The 18,314-nt window shown below is 48.9% G+C and overlaps 1 protein-coding gene across 19 annotated transcripts in view; it reads left to right on the forward strand.

Moving 5' to 3' along the window:
* Nucleotides 1–2,994: 2,994 nt before the first annotated feature.
* The window catches only part of FBRSL1 (fibrosin like 1), a 519,147-nt gene continuing 503,827 nt past the window's right edge, over nucleotides 2,995–18,314 (forward strand). For 12 of the 19 annotated variants that reach the window (XM_083803995.1, XM_083804008.1, XM_083803986.1 and 9 more), the window contains exon 1: nucleotides 2,996–4,149. In XM_083803995.1, coding sequence (XP_083660121.1) covers nucleotides 3,853–4,149 — 297 coding nt within the window. In that variant the 5' untranslated portion in view covers nucleotides 2,996–3,852. Of the gene's footprint in view, nucleotides 4,150–18,314 lie in introns of all 19 variants that reach the window. The other 7 variants (XM_083804006.1, XM_083804007.1, XM_083803992.1 and 4 more) reach the window with 2 other exon arrangements.

The raw sequence follows: 18,314 nt of genomic DNA on the forward strand, positions 1-18,314 counted from the left end.
TGATAACCGTAGTGCTATCAACACACTTCTTGTTTTTACCTCCTATTGCTGAATTTGTGTAGTTAATTGGAAAAAAAAATATATTCACAATTCTCCCAGAAAGGCACCTTCAGTTTGCATTCAGAGGGGCATTAAACTCCTGAATGAAAACACGAAGGTGGGACAAGAATTTTGATGACCCTGCTGACAGGAAATAAAGAAAGGAACTTTACAGACAATTTCCACTGTCCTTGTTGGTCAGCAAATTTGGAAGCGAATGAACTAATGAGAACCAGAAATGCATATTAACGATGGAGGACCTAATGCACAACAGGACTGAAATGAGTGCTACCAAGAGAAACTGCTGTAAATTCCCCGGTTTATCTCTTTTAAGGACTTACCATTATAATTTACTTATAAGCAATATAGAAATTACCTTGTGAGTTAAGAGATACTGACAAATGAAAGAAAGAGCTCAGTGTAAATGCTCTTTTCTAGAAAGTGACTCTTAAAATATTGGTAAAGCAAATACAGTTGTTAAGCTCAATCCATTGTTTAACTGGGTGTATCTAAACTCCAGATCTTTCATTAACAACCATCTCGCAGAACTTGGTTATAGCTTTAAAATACCACGTATCTGAAATATTATAGCACTGTCCTTTAAAGAAAAAGGAGGAGAGAAAATGCTCCACTGGAAATCCACAGTCCAGCAAAACCCAAGACAGATAACTGTCTGACTCCCCACTAGCCTGTAATTACCAAAGCAAGTGGTTAGACATAGCTATCTCCCTTGTTTAATTGGCACGCAAAAGATTATAGGATTTTATTAGGACACAAATGACACCAATACAAGCGTGATTGAGGCACACAATGCCTGAATGACTATTTGCATTAAGAGGCTTTGTACTACACATGGGATTTCTACCTTTGGTTTTAAATTGCTTAAATTTAAATGATGTTTCTATGCAACATTTTAAAAGGGTGATATTTATTTTAGCTATTGTTTAAGTAAGGTATGGCAAAGCTGTTGCCAGACAGGAGAAATCCTTCTAAAAGAGCCTGTCAGGCCCAGGTGGAAGGAGGCTAATTTTCAGCTGCTCTGTTATTGCAATTAGATGAGAAATCTGAGGAAAGCAAGGAAAGGTAGGCATTACAGTCCCCCTATAAAGCCTTTCATGGGTTAGATTCCAGCTACCTACCGGTTCCTGTTGTACCAGGGCTGGGGCACGGACCTGAGGAAGCAATCCTCCTCGGCAATGACTGAACGGGAACGCAGGTGGGAGCAGGTGGCAGGAGACTTTCTTGGCTCCCCTCGCTTCCACAGCACTCCCATAAACGCTGGATCTCCTTCATAGATTTTTTTCCTACTTATTTATGAAGCTCAGTGGACTTCTTAGGTTTTATTTCGCAACATCTTTCTACTCCTCTTGCATACGGAACTCGAGGTTACCCCCCAGGGAAGGGGAAAGCAGCTGAACAGGTGAGGAACAGAGCCAACTTAGTCAAATGGAGCAAAGCCAGCCAAACGCAAGGAAGGTAGTACCCAGGAGTGATGCTAACGTGTGGTAATATCTAACCGTACGCAATAAAAAACGATAACGGGAGGATTAGATCCTGCTACCATTGCAGTGCATGGTACAGCTGGGGCCTGGGTCCACGCACGCCTCGCTCCGCTCTGCCCCTGGGGCTGGGCCACACGCAGCTGCTGTGGGGGCCACCAGGCCGGTCCCCTTCTAGAACGGTCCATGGACAGAGCCTCGGCCAAGGCCTGGGGGTGACCCTGGAGCGAGGAGAAGGCCTGAAAGAGCAGGGAAACAAGGAGGAAACTGCGGCCTCCTCCTGCATCGCGGTGCTCAGGTGAAGCCTTGGCAAGGCAGATGGATGCGGAGCATGGGGTAATGAAGGGGAAAGGCCTCCTCCCCCTGTCTGTGCCCCGGCCTTCGTGCCCAGCTCCCCTGCACCCTCCTCGTCAGCTTGTCAAACATCTTGTCCCCTAGCTTGTTCTCTGGCTCAGCCCTCGGCCTGTCCTTCATCCCCAACTCATTCCTCACCCCTCCGTTCATCTTGTTCCCCCAACTCATCCCTCAGCTTGTTCCTCTCTCCTCTCTTCATCTTGTATCCCCCAATTCATCACTCAGCTGGTTTTCGCCCCCCAACATCCCTCAGCTTGTTCCTCATCCCTCTGTTCGTCTCATACCCCCAGCTCATCCCTCAGCTTGTTTTCATCCCCTGACTTCCCTCAGGTTGTTCCTCAGCCCATCATGGGACCCCCAACTCATCCCTCAGCCTTCCCCTGGCACTTCACCTCCCAACTCATCCCTCAGCTTGCTCCTCATCCCTCTCTTCATCTCATACCCCTTGACTCATCCTCCAGCTCGTTCCTTGTCCCTGTGTTCATCTTGTATCCCCTAACTCGTTCCTCAGCCCATCACGCGACCCCCAACTCACCCCTCAGCTTCCCCTGCCCCTTCACCTCCCACCCCGTTCCTCAGCCCCCGGTTCATCTTTTAAGCCCCTCAGCTCTTCCTTTTGCCCCTCAACCTTCCCCTCACCCCCAGCAGCTCCCCCGTGCCCCACGCCGGTCCCCCCGCGGCTCCCCCGGCCGCGCCGCCCTCCATTTCCCGACCAGGGGAGGGAAGAAGGGAGGCGAGACGGGGACCCGCGGTCGGGCCGGGGGAAACTTTTCGGGGCGGCGAGGGCGGGCCTCGGCTCCCCCCGGGCTAAGGCGAGGCGAGGGGCGGGCAGGAGGAGGAGGAGGAGGAGGAGGAGGAAGGGGGGGGGCCGGGGGCACGGCCGGGCCTGCGCCGGGGAATGACGCGCAGCTGGCAGCCCTGCTCATGCGCGGCCGGCCGGGCGGTGCTAGCGCCGCGTCCCAGCTCGGGGAGAATGGGGCGGCATCCGGGCAGCGCCGACTGAGCGCCTTCGGGGGGCCGGGGCTGCGCCGCGCCGCGCCGCGGGCGGCCGGGCTGGGGCCGGGGCGGGCGGAGGAGCGAGCGCCAGCCGGCAGCGGGCGGCGGCGGCGGCGGCGGGGGCGCCGCGCCCGAGGGGGGCTGCGAGCCGCCGGCGGCGCCCGGCGAGGAGGGGTCGGCGGCGGCGGCGGCGGCGGCAGCGGGGGCTGCCCAGGGATTGTCTGGCTCGCTCCGCGGCAAGAAAGTTGGGCGGCGAGCGCGGCGGCCCCCGGCCGAGCAGCGAGGGGGGCCCCGGAGCGGTGCTGCCCACCCACCCCCCCCCCCCCGAGGGAAGGGGGCGCCGCGGCTGGATTTATCCCGAGCTGGGTCGAGCCTCCTGGATCTGCCTCTCTTCTTCCTCGCCGAGTGAACCCGAGGTGTCCTCGTCCTGATCCAGAAATACCCCCCCCGCCACCACCACCTCCTCTCTTTTCTCCCCTCCTCTTCCCGTCTACTGCTTTTTTTTTTTTTTTTTTTGGGGGGGGGGTGGGGGGGGCGGGGGGTGGAAATTTGTCAAGGTCATTCCGTGGATTTAATATTTTTTTTTTGTGTGTGTGTGCCGCGAGCCCCACCGCCACCCAGCCTTGCTCTGTGGATTATCATCGCCCTGGATCCGAGGGTCTGAACAGCAGGATTTTTTGTTGTTGTTGTTGTTGATTATTTTTTTTTTTAATTATTATTATTATTTTTTTAAGGGCTCCGGGGTTTGGAGAGGGGAAGCGGTGAGTTGGAGGGGGGCGACTTTTCTCCACCCCCCGCGCCCCCCCCGCCCCCATCCTCCCCCCCCACCCCGCTCCCGGCCTTATTTTTATTTTTTAATCCCCCCCCACCCCCCCGCTCCTCCCACCCCCCTCCTCTATATTATTATTTTTTATTATTATTTTTTTTTTCATCCTTTCATTTTTGATTTGCTTCTTCTCCGGCGATGGATGGCAAAATCCGGCAGAGCCGGAGGTCGAGGTCGCAGCGGGACCGCGTGCGGCGGCGGGAGGCGGCGGCCCGCGACCCCCGGAACCAGAGCCCCTCGTCGGGCTCCGAGAAGGAGCCGAGCCCCGGCAAGGAGAACGGCGGCGGGCAGAACTGCACCGCCCCGCGGGGCCCGCCGCCCGCCGCCCGCACCGCCCGGCCCCCGCGCCGCCGCCGCCGCGAGTCCAGCTCCCAGGAAGAGGACCTGATCGATGGCTTTGCCATAGCCAGCTTCAACACCCTGGAAGCCCTGGAGGTAGGAGCTGAAAGGGGATGGGGACAAAAAATAAAATAATAATAAAAAATATATATATATATATTTTTTTTTTAAATGGAAAATGAATCGGGGTGCTTTCACGCTGCTGCATTTTTTGTAGATGCCAATTAATGCGCCTTCATCGCGGTGTCAGCCCGGAGGGATGCCGGGCAGCACCGCTGGCAACTTGCTGCAGGCCGGTGCCCCCCTGCTCCCCCTTACCCCGTGTCCCCCCACCCTCCCGCCCTCCCCGGTCCCCGTCCACCCCCCCGGCTCGTGGAGTTTGTGTTTGCGTTGCCAGAACGTTACTTTATCTGTCTCCGGAGATTGTTAGCAAATGGCTAGTGTTTGACATTTTGTGGAAAAGAGATGTTTAAATGGATAATAATCCCTTGGTTGTAATTCCCATTTTTGAAGTAATTGAACAAATTCTTCATCTCTTGTTGACTGTACATATTTTTCTGGTGTTAATAGGCTGGCAAAAAATATTGCTTGTCTAACTTATTACAAACAATATTTGCTGAGCAAATACTGCCTGCCTTGTCTGAGCTAAGTTAAGCAGAGCAGGAAATTTAATATTTTCAGAGGGGCATTGACAAACGAAGACTTTGGCTTTTGGTTTTTGTTTTGTTTGTGTACGAGGGGAAGAAGTGAGCTGTCGAGAGGGAGGGCACCCAACAAGTCGCTCGGTAGGCACAGGAACTTAAGTTCCAAGTAAATATGAGCCACCCCGTGCCTTTGACCACTTTGACATGCTGCGTTGAAAAAACGTGGGCAAAGTTTTGGGTGCGCTTTCTGCCGCAGATTTCCTCTCACTGTTAACCCATGTTACAGTAATGAAGGATTTTGTGGAGGTTGGTGAGTAAGTTCAAGTTTGCCCTGGGATCCCCAGCACCTTTCGCCCAGCCCTTGGGATCCCCTTTGGCCCGCCGTCCCGCTCGGGAAGTCCTTGGTGCCTCGGCCATCAATTCCCATGCTGGGGTGACGGAGTCGTGGCTTGGGGAGCCTGGCCCTCCTCCGCTCGCCCACAAAAACACAAATTAGGCAGGCGGTGAGCAGCGTGTACGTGCTGGAGTGGGAACGTGACCGGTGCTGGGTTGGTGACTGGTATTCTTTGGCCTCTCACAGCGTCATTTGTGGGGTGTTGTCCTAGCAGGAAAGCCAGCTACTTTGTCTACACACAGCTGATAATGAGCAGGCGATCCGCTTTTGTGTGCCTTTAAACAAGTGCCATAGACCTGTCTGTGTTATTATTTTTTTTTCTTGGGTTTGCTCTTAGTCAAATCTGCATCAGCAGATAGGTCCAATTAAAGCCCCGAGTCTCTACCGAGCTGTCAGTGAAGAAAGTAAAATTCATCTTCTTGCAGAAATTTTCTACCATGATGAGCACATTATCAGGAAATAGAATTCAAATGATAGCACAGTCCCTCCAGGGCTGGAGGGGAAACTCTGTGCTTTTCAAATGGGATATGCCTTGTTATCAAATCAACCAAACCGTAACCTTGATAATAGGGCACGTGAGGGTAGAAGGTGACCTTAAACTTCTGCCACCCCAAAGGACATCTGGCTGGGGAAGCACTTCTGTTTTTTTTCCCTTAAAAAAAAAAAGTGTATTTAAATCTTTATGAACTATTCCCTGTGGAATTCTTACACTAGCACCTGAAATTAATTGATTCCTACTGTATTTACCTGCGTGCAAGAGGATACGTGTGCCTGAGCATCTCGGGGTAGCAGTTGCTCCATCAGAAGGAGCAGCACGAGCAGCGCTCCCCGCTTTCCTGCAGGTCCTGACCCAGGAGGTATCTCGCATTTGAGGCGCTCCGGGAGCCCTAATGATCTCGTGTATTTCATGAGTTGCAGCAACAGGAAGGAGGAGAAAATGCTCTGCATTGTGTGGGTTTTCCTTCGAGAAGTGCAGCACTGCCTTTGACAATGGGCGACGTCTGGCAGGTTTGGTGTAGCAGCAAGCGAAGGGGATTATCGAGACAAAACTACTTTAAAGCAGCATATGCCCATGTAAATGACTGAAACTGCAAGGTCATTTTGCGTGGTGTGGAGCTGTGCTCTCTAGTGTACTTGACTGCAACAGGTGGTTTTCTTCTGGCTTGGAGATTTGCATTTCAGTGTGTATATATATATATTTTTTTAATTTTTGTAAGAGGACTTAAAATCTGCTGCGATGACATTTAGGAAATAAATAAGAATTGAAATCCTCCATGTACGCGAAGGGGGAGGAAGGATAAAAGTGAGTGCCCAGCCTAGGAACCGTACTGAACTGAGAAAGTCTGCTTTATTTAATTTATAATCCTAAAAGGAGCTTTTGTTGCATATGTGGTAGTTCATTGTGATCCTTTCTTGTGTTCTTCTCAGTTTGTTTTTCATTAGATGTTACAGTGATCTGCGATAAAGCTTAATAGGCTAGCTAGGTTTTGGGTTTCCCCCTGGAAATTAAATTTCTCAATGGTTAGGCAGAACTTTGACAGAAACGTTTGGAAGAGGCAAGGGTTTTTCTGTTTGTTTTTCTCTTTATCTCAAAATACTGTGAATTCCCCTTCCCCACTTCAGAAAATTCTCACCACTGGTGTTCCTGTAAATAAAGGGCGCTTTATGTATGCCTCCTGCGTGTTGACCTGGTGATACGAGCAGTTAAGGTTAGTGCTGAGGGGTGGCTTTACGAAGTCTCTTCTAGCTCCTTGGTGTGAATTTTGAGCATTCGGGATTTTTTTTATTTAACTAGCATGGCAGTGTTTTCCTGGCAGTTGTCATCTGAAAACATTGCATCTTACTTCTGTGATCATTGTTTGTGATTCGACTTGCAGGTCCCCTATTCACGTAAAGACAGATTTGATTATATATATATTTTAAGGAAAAAAACCAAAAGCCCACGGATGCAGCAGCAGCCTCTTTCTGCGCGTACGAAAATTAAAACTTCCCCTTTCCCTTCCTTCCCCTGAATCTTCTCAAATAAATCCGTCACCGTGCAGCTGGTGGGTATGCAGGGCATTTTGTTTTCCACCCGGCCACGACTTTGGGGCCGAAAACCCGGGATCTGAGCTGGCCCTGACCACCAGCACGGGCGGCTTGGACATGGCTGGTGCTGCCCAGGAGATGGGTCCTGAGCCGCGGCGAGGAACGGGGGATTTCTGGCCGCCTCCCGAAATGAATGGCACATATGTGAGCATGTGTGTGTATTCATTACGTTCAGATGAAGCTGCTAATTATTCTTGAAGGTGATTGGTGAATCAGAGTGAGAGAAGCTAAATGAGTGAGTCGGTAGTTGAGGGCTCTCTCTGATCATCGCTGTTCCTTTCAAGTACAAAAAACAGCCCTAAAAGGGAACTTCATCAGAATGTTAATGAATGCGATCTTTGAGAGCAATTGTTCTCCCAAAGTAGTTGTAAAGACAAGGGGTTGTGTTTTCTTTTTGGCTTTTGTTTATCAATTTTACAGATTCCAGCAAAGCTTTGGAACACTCTGTGGAAATTTTAACTTTCGTGGTGTGTACGTAAGGGTTGTGGTTTCTCTTTTTCCTTTTTTTTCCCCCCTTTAAGGAATGTTTAACCTATTTATAGCATCTCCTGGAGGATCCGCTTGCAAACACGCGTCGAGCGGCGCGGTGCGTGGCGGTAGGTCCCCCGGCCAAAAAGCCAGGCCTTGACTTTGCGCCCAGCTCGTGGAAGCGGCGCTGCCGTCGCCAGCAGGACGGTACCCCCAGCCCCCGGGGGGGCGAGAGCTTTGCCCCCTCTTGTATTTGCTCCCACCTGGATTCCCGGCAGCGCTGACACAGCTCTGGTGTCACTCTGGAGTCACTCCGGTGTCATTGGGTTCAGAAAGCCCCACGGTGATCGCAGGCTTCTGGCCAGCATCCATGAGTTCTTCAGCTGTTATCTTGATAAGGCTGTTCTCACATGTGTGCTGTACACTGTGCTGTTACTGTTGCTCTGATCTCTCATTGATAAGAAAACCAGTGTATTTAACTGCAACTTCCTGTTCCAAAGGTTTTGTGCTAGTTCCACTGGCCTGGCTGGGTAGCTGCTGGTTTACGATCGTATCGCTGTGCGCCTGCATTGCGCTGGGCATTTTCTGTGCCTCATCTTCTCTTTTAAAACAAGCTTCTACACTTCAAAATATTTTTTCCTTCTACTTAATTGCCAAGTGATTGTGTATCAAGTTAGTATTTCTGATGGGCAGTTAAGAAAAGCTAGGAAAGCTAGTAATTTCTAGACAGTGCTGTAAAGGCTCTCGGTGCCTTTTGGTTTTCCTGAAGGCTTGTTAGCCCCCATTGATTTATTCTCCTCACTGTTGATTTTGCATCTTCTCCAAAGCAGGTACTTACAGTGTGTTTTGGTTGCTGTTGAGGAGCAAGAGGCTGTTAAGACAGAGGAGCTAAAGCAAAGCAGCTCCGAGGGGCACGTTCTGCAGAGACTGAACATCTGCTTGGCCTCGTGCACTATATGTGGGCAGGAGCACGAGGAGCTGGGTGTCCTGCAAGGCACGGCAATGAGCGAGGATCTGGCTCTGCTGTTGGAGCTGGAGCTTATTGCCCCATCAGCAAATCCGGCCGGGCGGTGCAGAGGCAGAGCTGTGCAGTGGCGCGGCTGTCACCGGGCGGTATTGTTGTCACCGGGTGGCATTGTTGGTGTCACCGCGTGCGGGGCCAGTTGCACAACAGGAGTGGCAGCGTGCACGGCGAGTACAGGTACTGCCAGCGTGGTATTATCAGCGTTAGTGCCATTTAACATAGCTGTGGTGTCATCAGAGAGGGGAAGTGGCTTCCTTACCTGAGGCCCGGCTGTGGAACGCCCAAGGTTTTCAAAATCCAGGTGAAAATCCCTGCTGAGACCTCTTAAAAAGACCTCTTAAAGTCTTAGAAAATTCTTCTATATGAGCTCTCTGCAGCATAGCTGCTCAGCCTTTCTTCAGCGGCCTGAAACGTGTGGTAAAAGGTGAGATGAAGCTTGTTGAAATGTGGGCAAATGAGCACAGAGAAGTTGAGAAGATGAATTATAATTCATTTAAAAGATATATACTTAAAAACAGACAGTATGGTGTATTACACAGATAAGATTTTTGGATAAAAGGGCCATAATAAAGCTAGTGTTCCACTTAATCCAAATGATAGATGATACTCGATCCAAATTAGTGTTTACTTGTACTAATGCACTTGACTTCATGTCTAGAGAGAACTGAAAACTTTATCGTCCTCCCAGTATGCTAATGAGATCCTCTTTTTATTTTTAATCTCAGTTATTTCGCAGAATGAGGCTGAATATTGGTGTTTTTTTCAGGGAAAATAACAGTGAGAAAGGGAGCCCAGTAGGATGGGCTTAGCCTGGCGTATAGCAGTTTGATAGATTCCTGCCTGCCTGGCAGAAGGGCTGACGTACCGCACGACTGTCCCTCTTTAAAAACTCACGGAGTTATGGCGATGCGACACCCAGGCTGCAGAGTTACCCTTGTGCTAAGGTACCTGCAGCGATCTCGCTTCTTCCTGCGATATAAACGTTTTGGGGTGGTTTTTTCCTCTTGGTATCCTTGGCGTGGGGTGTTGAGTTGTCCGGGTGCCGCAGGCTGCTTCCCTCTGCCTCAGGCTTGGTGGTCTGGGTGGGCTTTGCATGTTTGTGGATCCGAAGAGGTGCCGTGGTGAGGTCCTTGCTGCAGCTGCCGCGGTGGCTCGGAGCTTCGTGCACTTTGTCCAGAGTGCTGCAGCGAGCACTAGGGAGCGAACAGCATGGGCCAAACCAAAACAGCCTATCCTGCCCGATGTGATACATTTTTTCCCCTTTCTTTTTTAAATAAAGTTTTTTGAAATACAGTACAGAGGACGTGCACCTTGGTATCAGTCGTATGAGAACATCCCGCTGTAAGTGAGAACAATTTCCAATTCAGTGCACTTTAATGCCTCCAGTTTATCACAGTAAAGGTATAAAAGAGTTTTATGTAGGTGAAGTGGCTCTTGCCGATTAAATATCTTCTGGCTCTGCTGTGTTCCAGCACAACGGGAGCCTCGACTGTTCCAGCTGTGCTCCTCGTGCAGCCTGGATGCTATTTTACCTGCCCTGCTCCATCTCTTTGAAAACCAGCCTCTTTTACAAAAACAATGAACTTTTAAGAATGCTGTTCAGATGGCGAAAGGAGACCCAGTTTTGGTGTCGCTAATCCAACAGGTGTAACGTGGAGGCGAGCATTAAATGACTTTGGAGGTGCCTCTGCAACGCGCGACCTGCGTGGGGCTGCGGTCAGTGCCTTCCGGGCTGGTGGCCGTGGGAGCTGGGAGGAACGTGCTGGGCTGACGTTGTGCCGAGCCTGGGGATAGGAGAGCGTTGGTTTGGGGACTTGGTTATTTAGGACAGTCTGGATCCGAAGTTCAGAAGTACTGGGTGAGAACAGGCACCGAGGTAGCTTCGTGTGCAGTGCTGGCGTGGCGCGGGCTGAATGGAGAGTGTTTCCTGTGCAGCTCTTTTTTGCTTCAAGCCAAAGAGAGACTAAACTTGAACAAAAGTTGCGTCTGCAAGGTCAGTGGTTGGCATGGATAAGGGGATTGAAGGGATCAAAATGATTTCCCTGCGCTGCTGGCTGCAAAACATGGGCTTATGGCACTGTTCCTGTCTCTCCCTTTGTGCTCAAAGCAAAGCTTTTTTAATCTTGTGCTGCCTATGTTTAGTCATGCCACACAGACGTGGCAATTTGAAGTCAAACACTCTATTTTAGGGGCTCTTGGGCTCTGTCACCAGGCCTAGGGAGCTGCTCGTCTCCTCTGCCCAGCACATGCCTTGCAGGATGGTGCCGGTGCTCTTTGCTGAACGCGCTGTGATAGAGACGTGCAGAAAATATATACATGGTGTGCTCGTGCCTGTAGTCTAAATGCAACGCCTGTAGTGCTTGCAGTTGGATATCATTGCGTTATCTTCCCCTCCAACAGATGTTCTTTCCAGATCTGTAAAAATGACTGTAATTGTTTGGTGGTTTTTATTTATTTTTTCACCTTTAAACATAGATTGGTTTGCTCTGAAGCTAATGTATCTCTGTTTTAGCCTCTGCTTAGCGAGAAGATGCTTAGGTTAGGAGGGAACATGAAGCTCAGGCTGGGAAACAGATGATTATTTAGGGCTTCTGGGTGTTCAGCGGGCTGTGGTGTGCTGTTGGACCCCGAGGTCACTTCTTTAACCCCTCCTGTTGGTCAGTGAGATCGTAGGGTCTTCCCTGGTAGCTCTCATTTCTACAGGAGAGCGAAAAACCCAAAGCAATTTAGGGGAAGAAACGTTTTATTAAACCACACAGTGGTACCAAGTGCATCAGCTTATAAATGCGCTATTGCTGTTGATTTCTTCTGGAGCTCATAAATGTCTCTTGCTCTGCTGTCTAACAGGATGTGCAGCCTCTTTTCTCCATGCAGCCCGAGCACATACTTGCACATGGGGAGCGAGAAGCAAGATAGTGTGCAGCTAAGAGATGTTTATGGAATCAGTCAAACCTGATATAAAATAATTATGGTGTTTTGACAGCTTGTTAATAACTTGCAACCATAGGAAGAAATAGAATTACAGCATTCTTGGTCTTTGATGGAACCTTGGCATTTCTTTCAGATTGTAAAATTAAAGAAAAAATGTGAAAGCCATTAAAATAGTTGGACGTGGTGCCTGGGAAAAATGATGGGCCGCCTAATTGAAAAAATGCTTCATTCCAGTTGAAGTTCATTGCAGTTCATTTCTGTCTAGCTCCCAGGATCCATAATGGAGAAGGGAGAGGGCCGATACCCCAAAATGTGTCCGGAAGAGGGTTTTTTGGGTGTCAGTCAGTTCATCGTCTTGTCTGTGAATGAAGTGGAAGGAAATTCTAGCGAGCATTAGACACGAGAGAAGTCTTGTCACCTGTAATGACTAAAATCCCCTGAAGTGTTGCCAGCATGTACTTTAGGAATCATATAATTATATGATTATTGAAAGAGACATAAAAGACCTCATGGCAAAAACCTTAGAAAGGGGGAGGGAGGGAATCCGTATGCAAATGAAGATGCACAGAATTTGCTGTCGCTTTTTTTTCTAGTTATTTTTCAGTCCAAAGCTCAGTAATTGCTTTTATGGGGATTACTTAATAAAACTGGGGCATGAAAAGGAGGGAGAATTGTTTATGCTGTGTCACAGGACTGGCTTGCATTCTTATGGAGTTGGAGCATAAATGAGTTTTAAAGGTAAAACTGCAAGGTGTGGGTTTTCTGCTAACAGAAAATAGCTATTTGTTGTAATGTTATCCTACAATAAAAGTGTTCTGTGGTCTAGCGGTTAGCAGAGGGGACCGGAAGGAGAGATAATGGGGTTTTCTTTCTGACTCTGCCACAAGCTTCCTGCCGGAGCTCTGGGCACGTCCGTCTCCTGCCGTGAGCCTCGCCTCGACCCGCCGAGGCTGGAGGTGCTGGGACGCGGCTGCCTGCGGAGGGCTGGCATGTCCCTCGCTCCTGGCAGACCTCCTCTCGTTGCTACATCACCCCGGGAGTGATGTGATCCTCGGGTAGAAGATGTCCTCGTGCCTTCTAGCGCTTAGGAGCCGTGGCGGTGCTGGGCTGAGGACGTGCTGTCCCAGTTGGATTCTCCCAGGGGATGGGATGGTGCCACACTTCTCGTGGCGGTGCAGGAGCTGGGAGCACGTGCATGCATCAGCGTCTCTCGGCCTCCTTTGTCACTTCAGTGGCTTGCAGCCAAGGTAGAAATCTCCCAGGGTGAACCACTAGTGAAATTTTCCCCCCTTTTCCCCCACAGCAGGTTCTTACTGTGGTGTGTAAGCGTGTCTCGCAGGGGATGCGTTGCCCATGAGCATGCTGCATCTGCGTACCACTGCAAGTATAAGGTCAGTGATAGATTTTCCTGGGCTTCACTTCTCTGTCTCCTTAGAGTTAAAATACAGGTCTGGGTTTGGGGAGTTTTTCTCCCTTTTCCTTACTGATGCCTGGGATTTATAATCTTGCTTCTCCTAGAAGCACTCGTTCAGGCATTTACTAGGGAACTCTCCTGATGCAGAACAGACCCATATCTCAAGAGAGGTTTTGTTGCAAGATAGGCAAAAATCTCCTTCCTTTTTTTGTCAGACTTAGTAAGGCATTTGGTGCATTAGAAAAAAAATCACTCTGCTATTAGTGTCGAGTTACTGAATATTTTGCAAGGTTCTCTGCAGGAAAAAGAATAACATTTGCTCTGGTATTCTAGTCTGAAGCTAAATAGCACCAAATTGTGATCTGAGTTTGCAAATGTGATTTTTAGCTGAAAATGACAATGGTTTTCCAACCAGATGGATTCTATAACGTGCCTGCTATCAGCTCATCCATCAAACTCTGCAGATGTCTGTATGTTTGCAGTGTGTGCGTGGTGGTGGCGCTGATTCCAGCGGGCACCGATGAACCTGTTCAAGCCCTATTGCTGGGGTGCTGCCCGCAGCCTGGCGCTGCAGGTCCTGACGGCAGATCCGAGGTGAGCAGCCTTCTCCGGTCCTTTTCCTTGCTGTGGGGCCGGCTGCCCCTGCAGGATCGATGCACCTCGGAGAACCATTTTGAGGCTGCGAAGCAGACACCGATGTTTCCTGTGCTGTTTGTGTCGGGGAGGCGGTTAATGGAACAGAAACGAGCGCCCCTGGGCTGCACATGGTCTGTGACTGGGTTCATACAGCTCTGACTTTGCTTCCACATCGCTGGGTGACGCTAAGTGACGCTAAGTCACGTAGGGTAAGCAACTTATAAATTTACATTTTTTGTATTTGCATCCAGCCAAAAGCGCTCACAGCATCGATCAGAAAAAGGTTCCCATGACTGTTATGAAATCATCTGTATGAGTTTTAGGCTTTTTGCAGGAAAAGATGATATCTTTAGCAGCTGTTGGGAGATGAGATTTTCTAGAGCCTCGTGTTAGCATCAAACCCTCGGTTAAAAAATGAGCTTGTGTTTTGGCAGGTACAGAGCATGCCATTTCCAAAGCAGAGGTTATGAACTAGTGTAATGAGGGCCTATGTCTAATGTAAACTCCCAGATGATGACCTCAGATAAACAACTGTATGGAGCTTGTTTTCATAATAGGTTCCCAAGAATTATTTCTGAAGTTGCTGAAGTTGGTCTTTTTTAAACAAAAAAGAAAAAAAAAGCTGTTTTCAGACAGCAGCACATCCTTGGCTTCTTAGCTTCACTGTATTATGTGCTGAGAAGCACATCAATGGCTGTGCGGTGCCTGAGCTTTTTGTCCATGTGGTTATGAGGTTCCTGGTCCCTGGGCATGCCTTGCTTTGAGGCAAGCCATCCTGTATGCTACTGGTTGTTCAGGTCTTTCTCAAAACTGTTTGTTGTGTGTATTGTTGGAGAGATTGTCCCTTTCCTTTTACTGCTTACGGGGCAGGTGGCACTGCGGCCGCATGGAGGTGTGAGGTTGTGCACTGGACCAGAGGGAGGGGGGAAGCCCTGCGTGTGTGGCATGGGGGAGCTGTGTGTCTGCCTCCAGCCAGGCCCAATTTTTGGGAAGTGCCACATCTGGGCTTCATGGAAGCAGGCAGCAAAGCTGGGGAGGGGTGCTGGGAGCTGCACTGTCCTCTCCTCCGTGGTCCTGTCCTCCCCATTGATGGAGCTGGCACCAGGCATGGGCTTGTGAAGATGCAGTCATGAGGAGTGTGCTCCAGCGTCGGGAGCAGTAAGCCAGCAGCTTCTCTTGGTATGCTTCTTGCAAGTAAATGCAGCTTTCCAGATTTTTTTTTCCTTGTTCACAGTTTGGTTTTTATGTAATTCTGATTTTCTGCTAATTACAGCAAGCGTGTGTCTGCTGTTTCCGTGTGCTTACCTGGGCCAAAAGGAGCGAGCACTGAGATGGAGGAATACATTTTTGTCTCAAGCGATACACAAATTCTTTTTGTTCTTTTACATCTCCCTCCCTCTGTGCATGTGTATGTTAAAATTCCCATTCCCTGTTTATAAATGTTTAGCAGCTGAAGTCACTGGTGTTTTTCATAGTATTACCTTTGCGAGGTTGAGAACATAAGCAAAATGTGATTCTTCACTCAGTCTCTGCTGAATACTGTAGGAATAATGAGTCAGTGCCTAAAGCATAAAGCAAGACACAAAAAGCATGCCAATAAGAATGCAGACCTGGGGGAAAAAATAAAGTGTAGCGTATTTTACCAATTGCACTGGAGCATCCCTGTACGTATTTAGGGGTTGGGTCGGCCATGGCGTGAGGCTGTCCTTCCCGATGGCAGCGAGCACTGTGCCTTTCTCCCTTCCCCCATGTAAGACAAACAGATTGACGTGTCTGGGGAGAATGACAGCGTGCAGCAGCGCAGCTTAACCAGTGTGCCTCTGGAAGCAAAAAGGCAGGGGAAAAAAAAAAAAAAGAAAACACAGCTGGCTGCATGTCTTCATGACGATCGAGCCTTTTCGAAAAGAGCAAATGCCACTGTCTTGCAACGTATTCCTGAGCTGGTGAAAAGGAGAGAAATTGGTCGGAGATTTTCCTGACCAGTGAATCGCCATCCCATTGCTCACACTGCCCAGGCAGCTGCCAAACTACAGCTGTTCGCCTTCCTTGTTCTGGGGGATACAGATAGCTCCCAGGAAGGGCAGAATTTGGGTTACGGCTGAATTATAAGGTAAAATCTTTGCAGTGACGTGCGGATTTTTTTTTAGACTTTCTAGTTCCTCTAATAATATGTTGTCAAGTTTTAAAGCTGAATGAACTTTAAATATCATCTGTGTTTAACAGCATTTAATCTTCCTGTTTTCTATTTTTTTCAGCCTGAATAAAGAAATAGTGTTGTGTTTTCTGTAGATTATGGTCATTGGAATGTTTTGTCTCTCTTTTTAATTACAGAATGAAAGTAACTGTGCCCAGTTACTTAGTGCTGCTCCTCTTAATGTTCAAAGTTCATCCTTTGTCCCCACTTTTTGGTGTAGATTTTTCTCTGAAGTGTTTAAAAACGTGTATCTGAAAGACCTAATTGGTGCTGATATTTCAGTGTCTCGGTTTATAATGCAGCTTTTTTTTAATAGGGCACCAGGGTATCAGCACTAAATGTGAAGAAAATTTGAGCCTAATCAAAACTACATGCATCACTTCGGGTATAAAACCAACCAACCAAAACAAAAAAACCCTACAACTTCAGGCTGAACTACCCGTCGGTGCGGCGCTTGTTCAGTGTGCCCTGTGGAGTGAAGGGGAAAAATGGTATCTAACTAATGCTGAAGTAATTACTTACTTTGCTTTATGGTTTTAGAAAAATCTGCCTAGGCAAACACACCCCGACCGGGGCGGATATCTCTCTGGCTGCTTCTATTTTAGGTCTGATAAAGCATTGTTCACACCTGCGGGGAATGTGATAGGGAATAAACGGGAAGCCCGACCTCCTTAGCGCCGCGTGTCGTACAGACAGGCCGTGCTCTGGTACAGGGATTTATTTCATGCATGGTGGCCTAGACATGAAACAAATGCGTAGGAAAGGGAATTATGTAAAATTGAAAGTGACAATTATGCAAACATTCCGGTTGAGGAAGAAGTAAATTCTTCTCTTTTTCCATGTGCTCGACTTCAGTGCTAACGAGCTGCCTGTTGGGGTTTTTCTTGTGTGCGTTTGTATCTGTCATTTCTCTCATCTTGGCTGCTTCTTGTTTCTTTTTTTTTTTTTTGGTTTGACCTTATTTTCCCTTTTGTTCCGTGCTCCATCTCCGTGCTGCAGGCCCGCTTGCCGTGCCGAGGATGCGCTCCCAGCCCCTCTCACAGTGCGGGGCCAGCAGTGGCAGCGTGGTGACAGATGCCTCCCCAGCCCTTTATCCAAAATCTTTCTGTTTAAAGAGAGGGGAAGCCGGTGAGAGAAGAAACAAGCTGCGAGAACAGCTCTGTGTTTTGGCCGGTGGCCTTTTGCAAAGCTAACCTGCTTGGTCTTCCACACTGCTTGGAAACTCCCCACTGTGCAGCAGCAGGGAGGCGGAGCAGCGAGTGGCCGCTGCCACCCATCAGCGCGTGGTTCTGCTGAAAGGGACAGTCCTCTCGTGCCTGGGCTGTCTGGCACTACTGCCTCCTGGGTGCTGGCACCGGCATTTATGCTGCAACGAAGGCTAATTCCCCAGTTCCCTGCTCCTGGAGTGTTGCAGGGCCATGCAAACGCCCTCCTGGTACGGGGGAAGGGGCTGAGGAGCTGCTGAGCATTGATACTGAATGTTGTAGCCAAGTGTTCGTCGTGTGCTTTAGGCCATCAGAGTGGGGGATCCACTGGAAATGGTGGTGTAACGTGGCCGTGCTGCTGTAACGGCTCTTGGGAGGCTGGTTTGAGTTCGGCTTGTGGAGTTGAGCTGCCGTGGCCAAAAGTGGAGTGTTACAGGGGTAGAAAGGGTCACTTGGAAAGATAAACCTTGCTTGCAGTTTAATTGCTCTGAAAACCCAGTTTCCACATTGTTTTCGCTGATTAATTTAATTGTGATGGGGTGGAAGAAGAGACAAGCTCCTGTTTGTGCTTGGTCAGGGGCTTCATGTGGATGAGGTCTCTAACCCTACAGATAGCAAAAAGTTAGAAGTAGTTCAGTCTGTACATGGTTTTTATAGCTCAGTTTACACAAGAATTCCTTCTTTTTAGTCTTCCGTTCTTTTCTCCTTTCTTTCTTCCAAAACTTCCTTCCTTTCCTTGTGCTGCGTGAAGGAGAAGCACATGTTGAATATTAAATCCAAAGAGTGGGGGAAGAAGCAGCTCTTCTCATCAGTGTCACTTTTCCTTGCTTTAATCCCACAGAGGGATTGAAGAAAGTGTTGGGAGGATAAGATCAGTGTTTGAGCCCAGCTAAATGATGACTCTGCTGCAGAAAATGGTTTTAATGGAGGCTGGTTGTGTGGGGAGGGTGAGAAAATTGCACATGAATTGTGCAAATTTCTAAATAAAAAGCATTTAATTGCATTAAAAGAGAGGGAGGGACCCTCTTGTGTGCACATGGGAGACTTCAGTGAGCATAAGCAACCTCTGTGCCACAGTAGTCATTGACCTTGTCAAATCATGCCATCGGAGGTCACGTATGGTAAAGCAGGGTGCCACAGGGGATTAGCACATCTGGGCAGAGGGTTTTTAAATCTGAGCATGCATGCCAAATCCCATCTCCAGTGGCGCATATGGATTCATCAGGAAATGCAAGAGAAGAAGAAGTGAAAGAAGTGAGAAGA

Source organism: Anser anser, assembly GCF_964211835.1.
Source record: "Anser anser genome assembly, chromosome: 18".
Lineage (NCBI taxonomy): Eukaryota > Metazoa > Chordata > Aves > Anseriformes > Anatidae > Anser > Anser anser.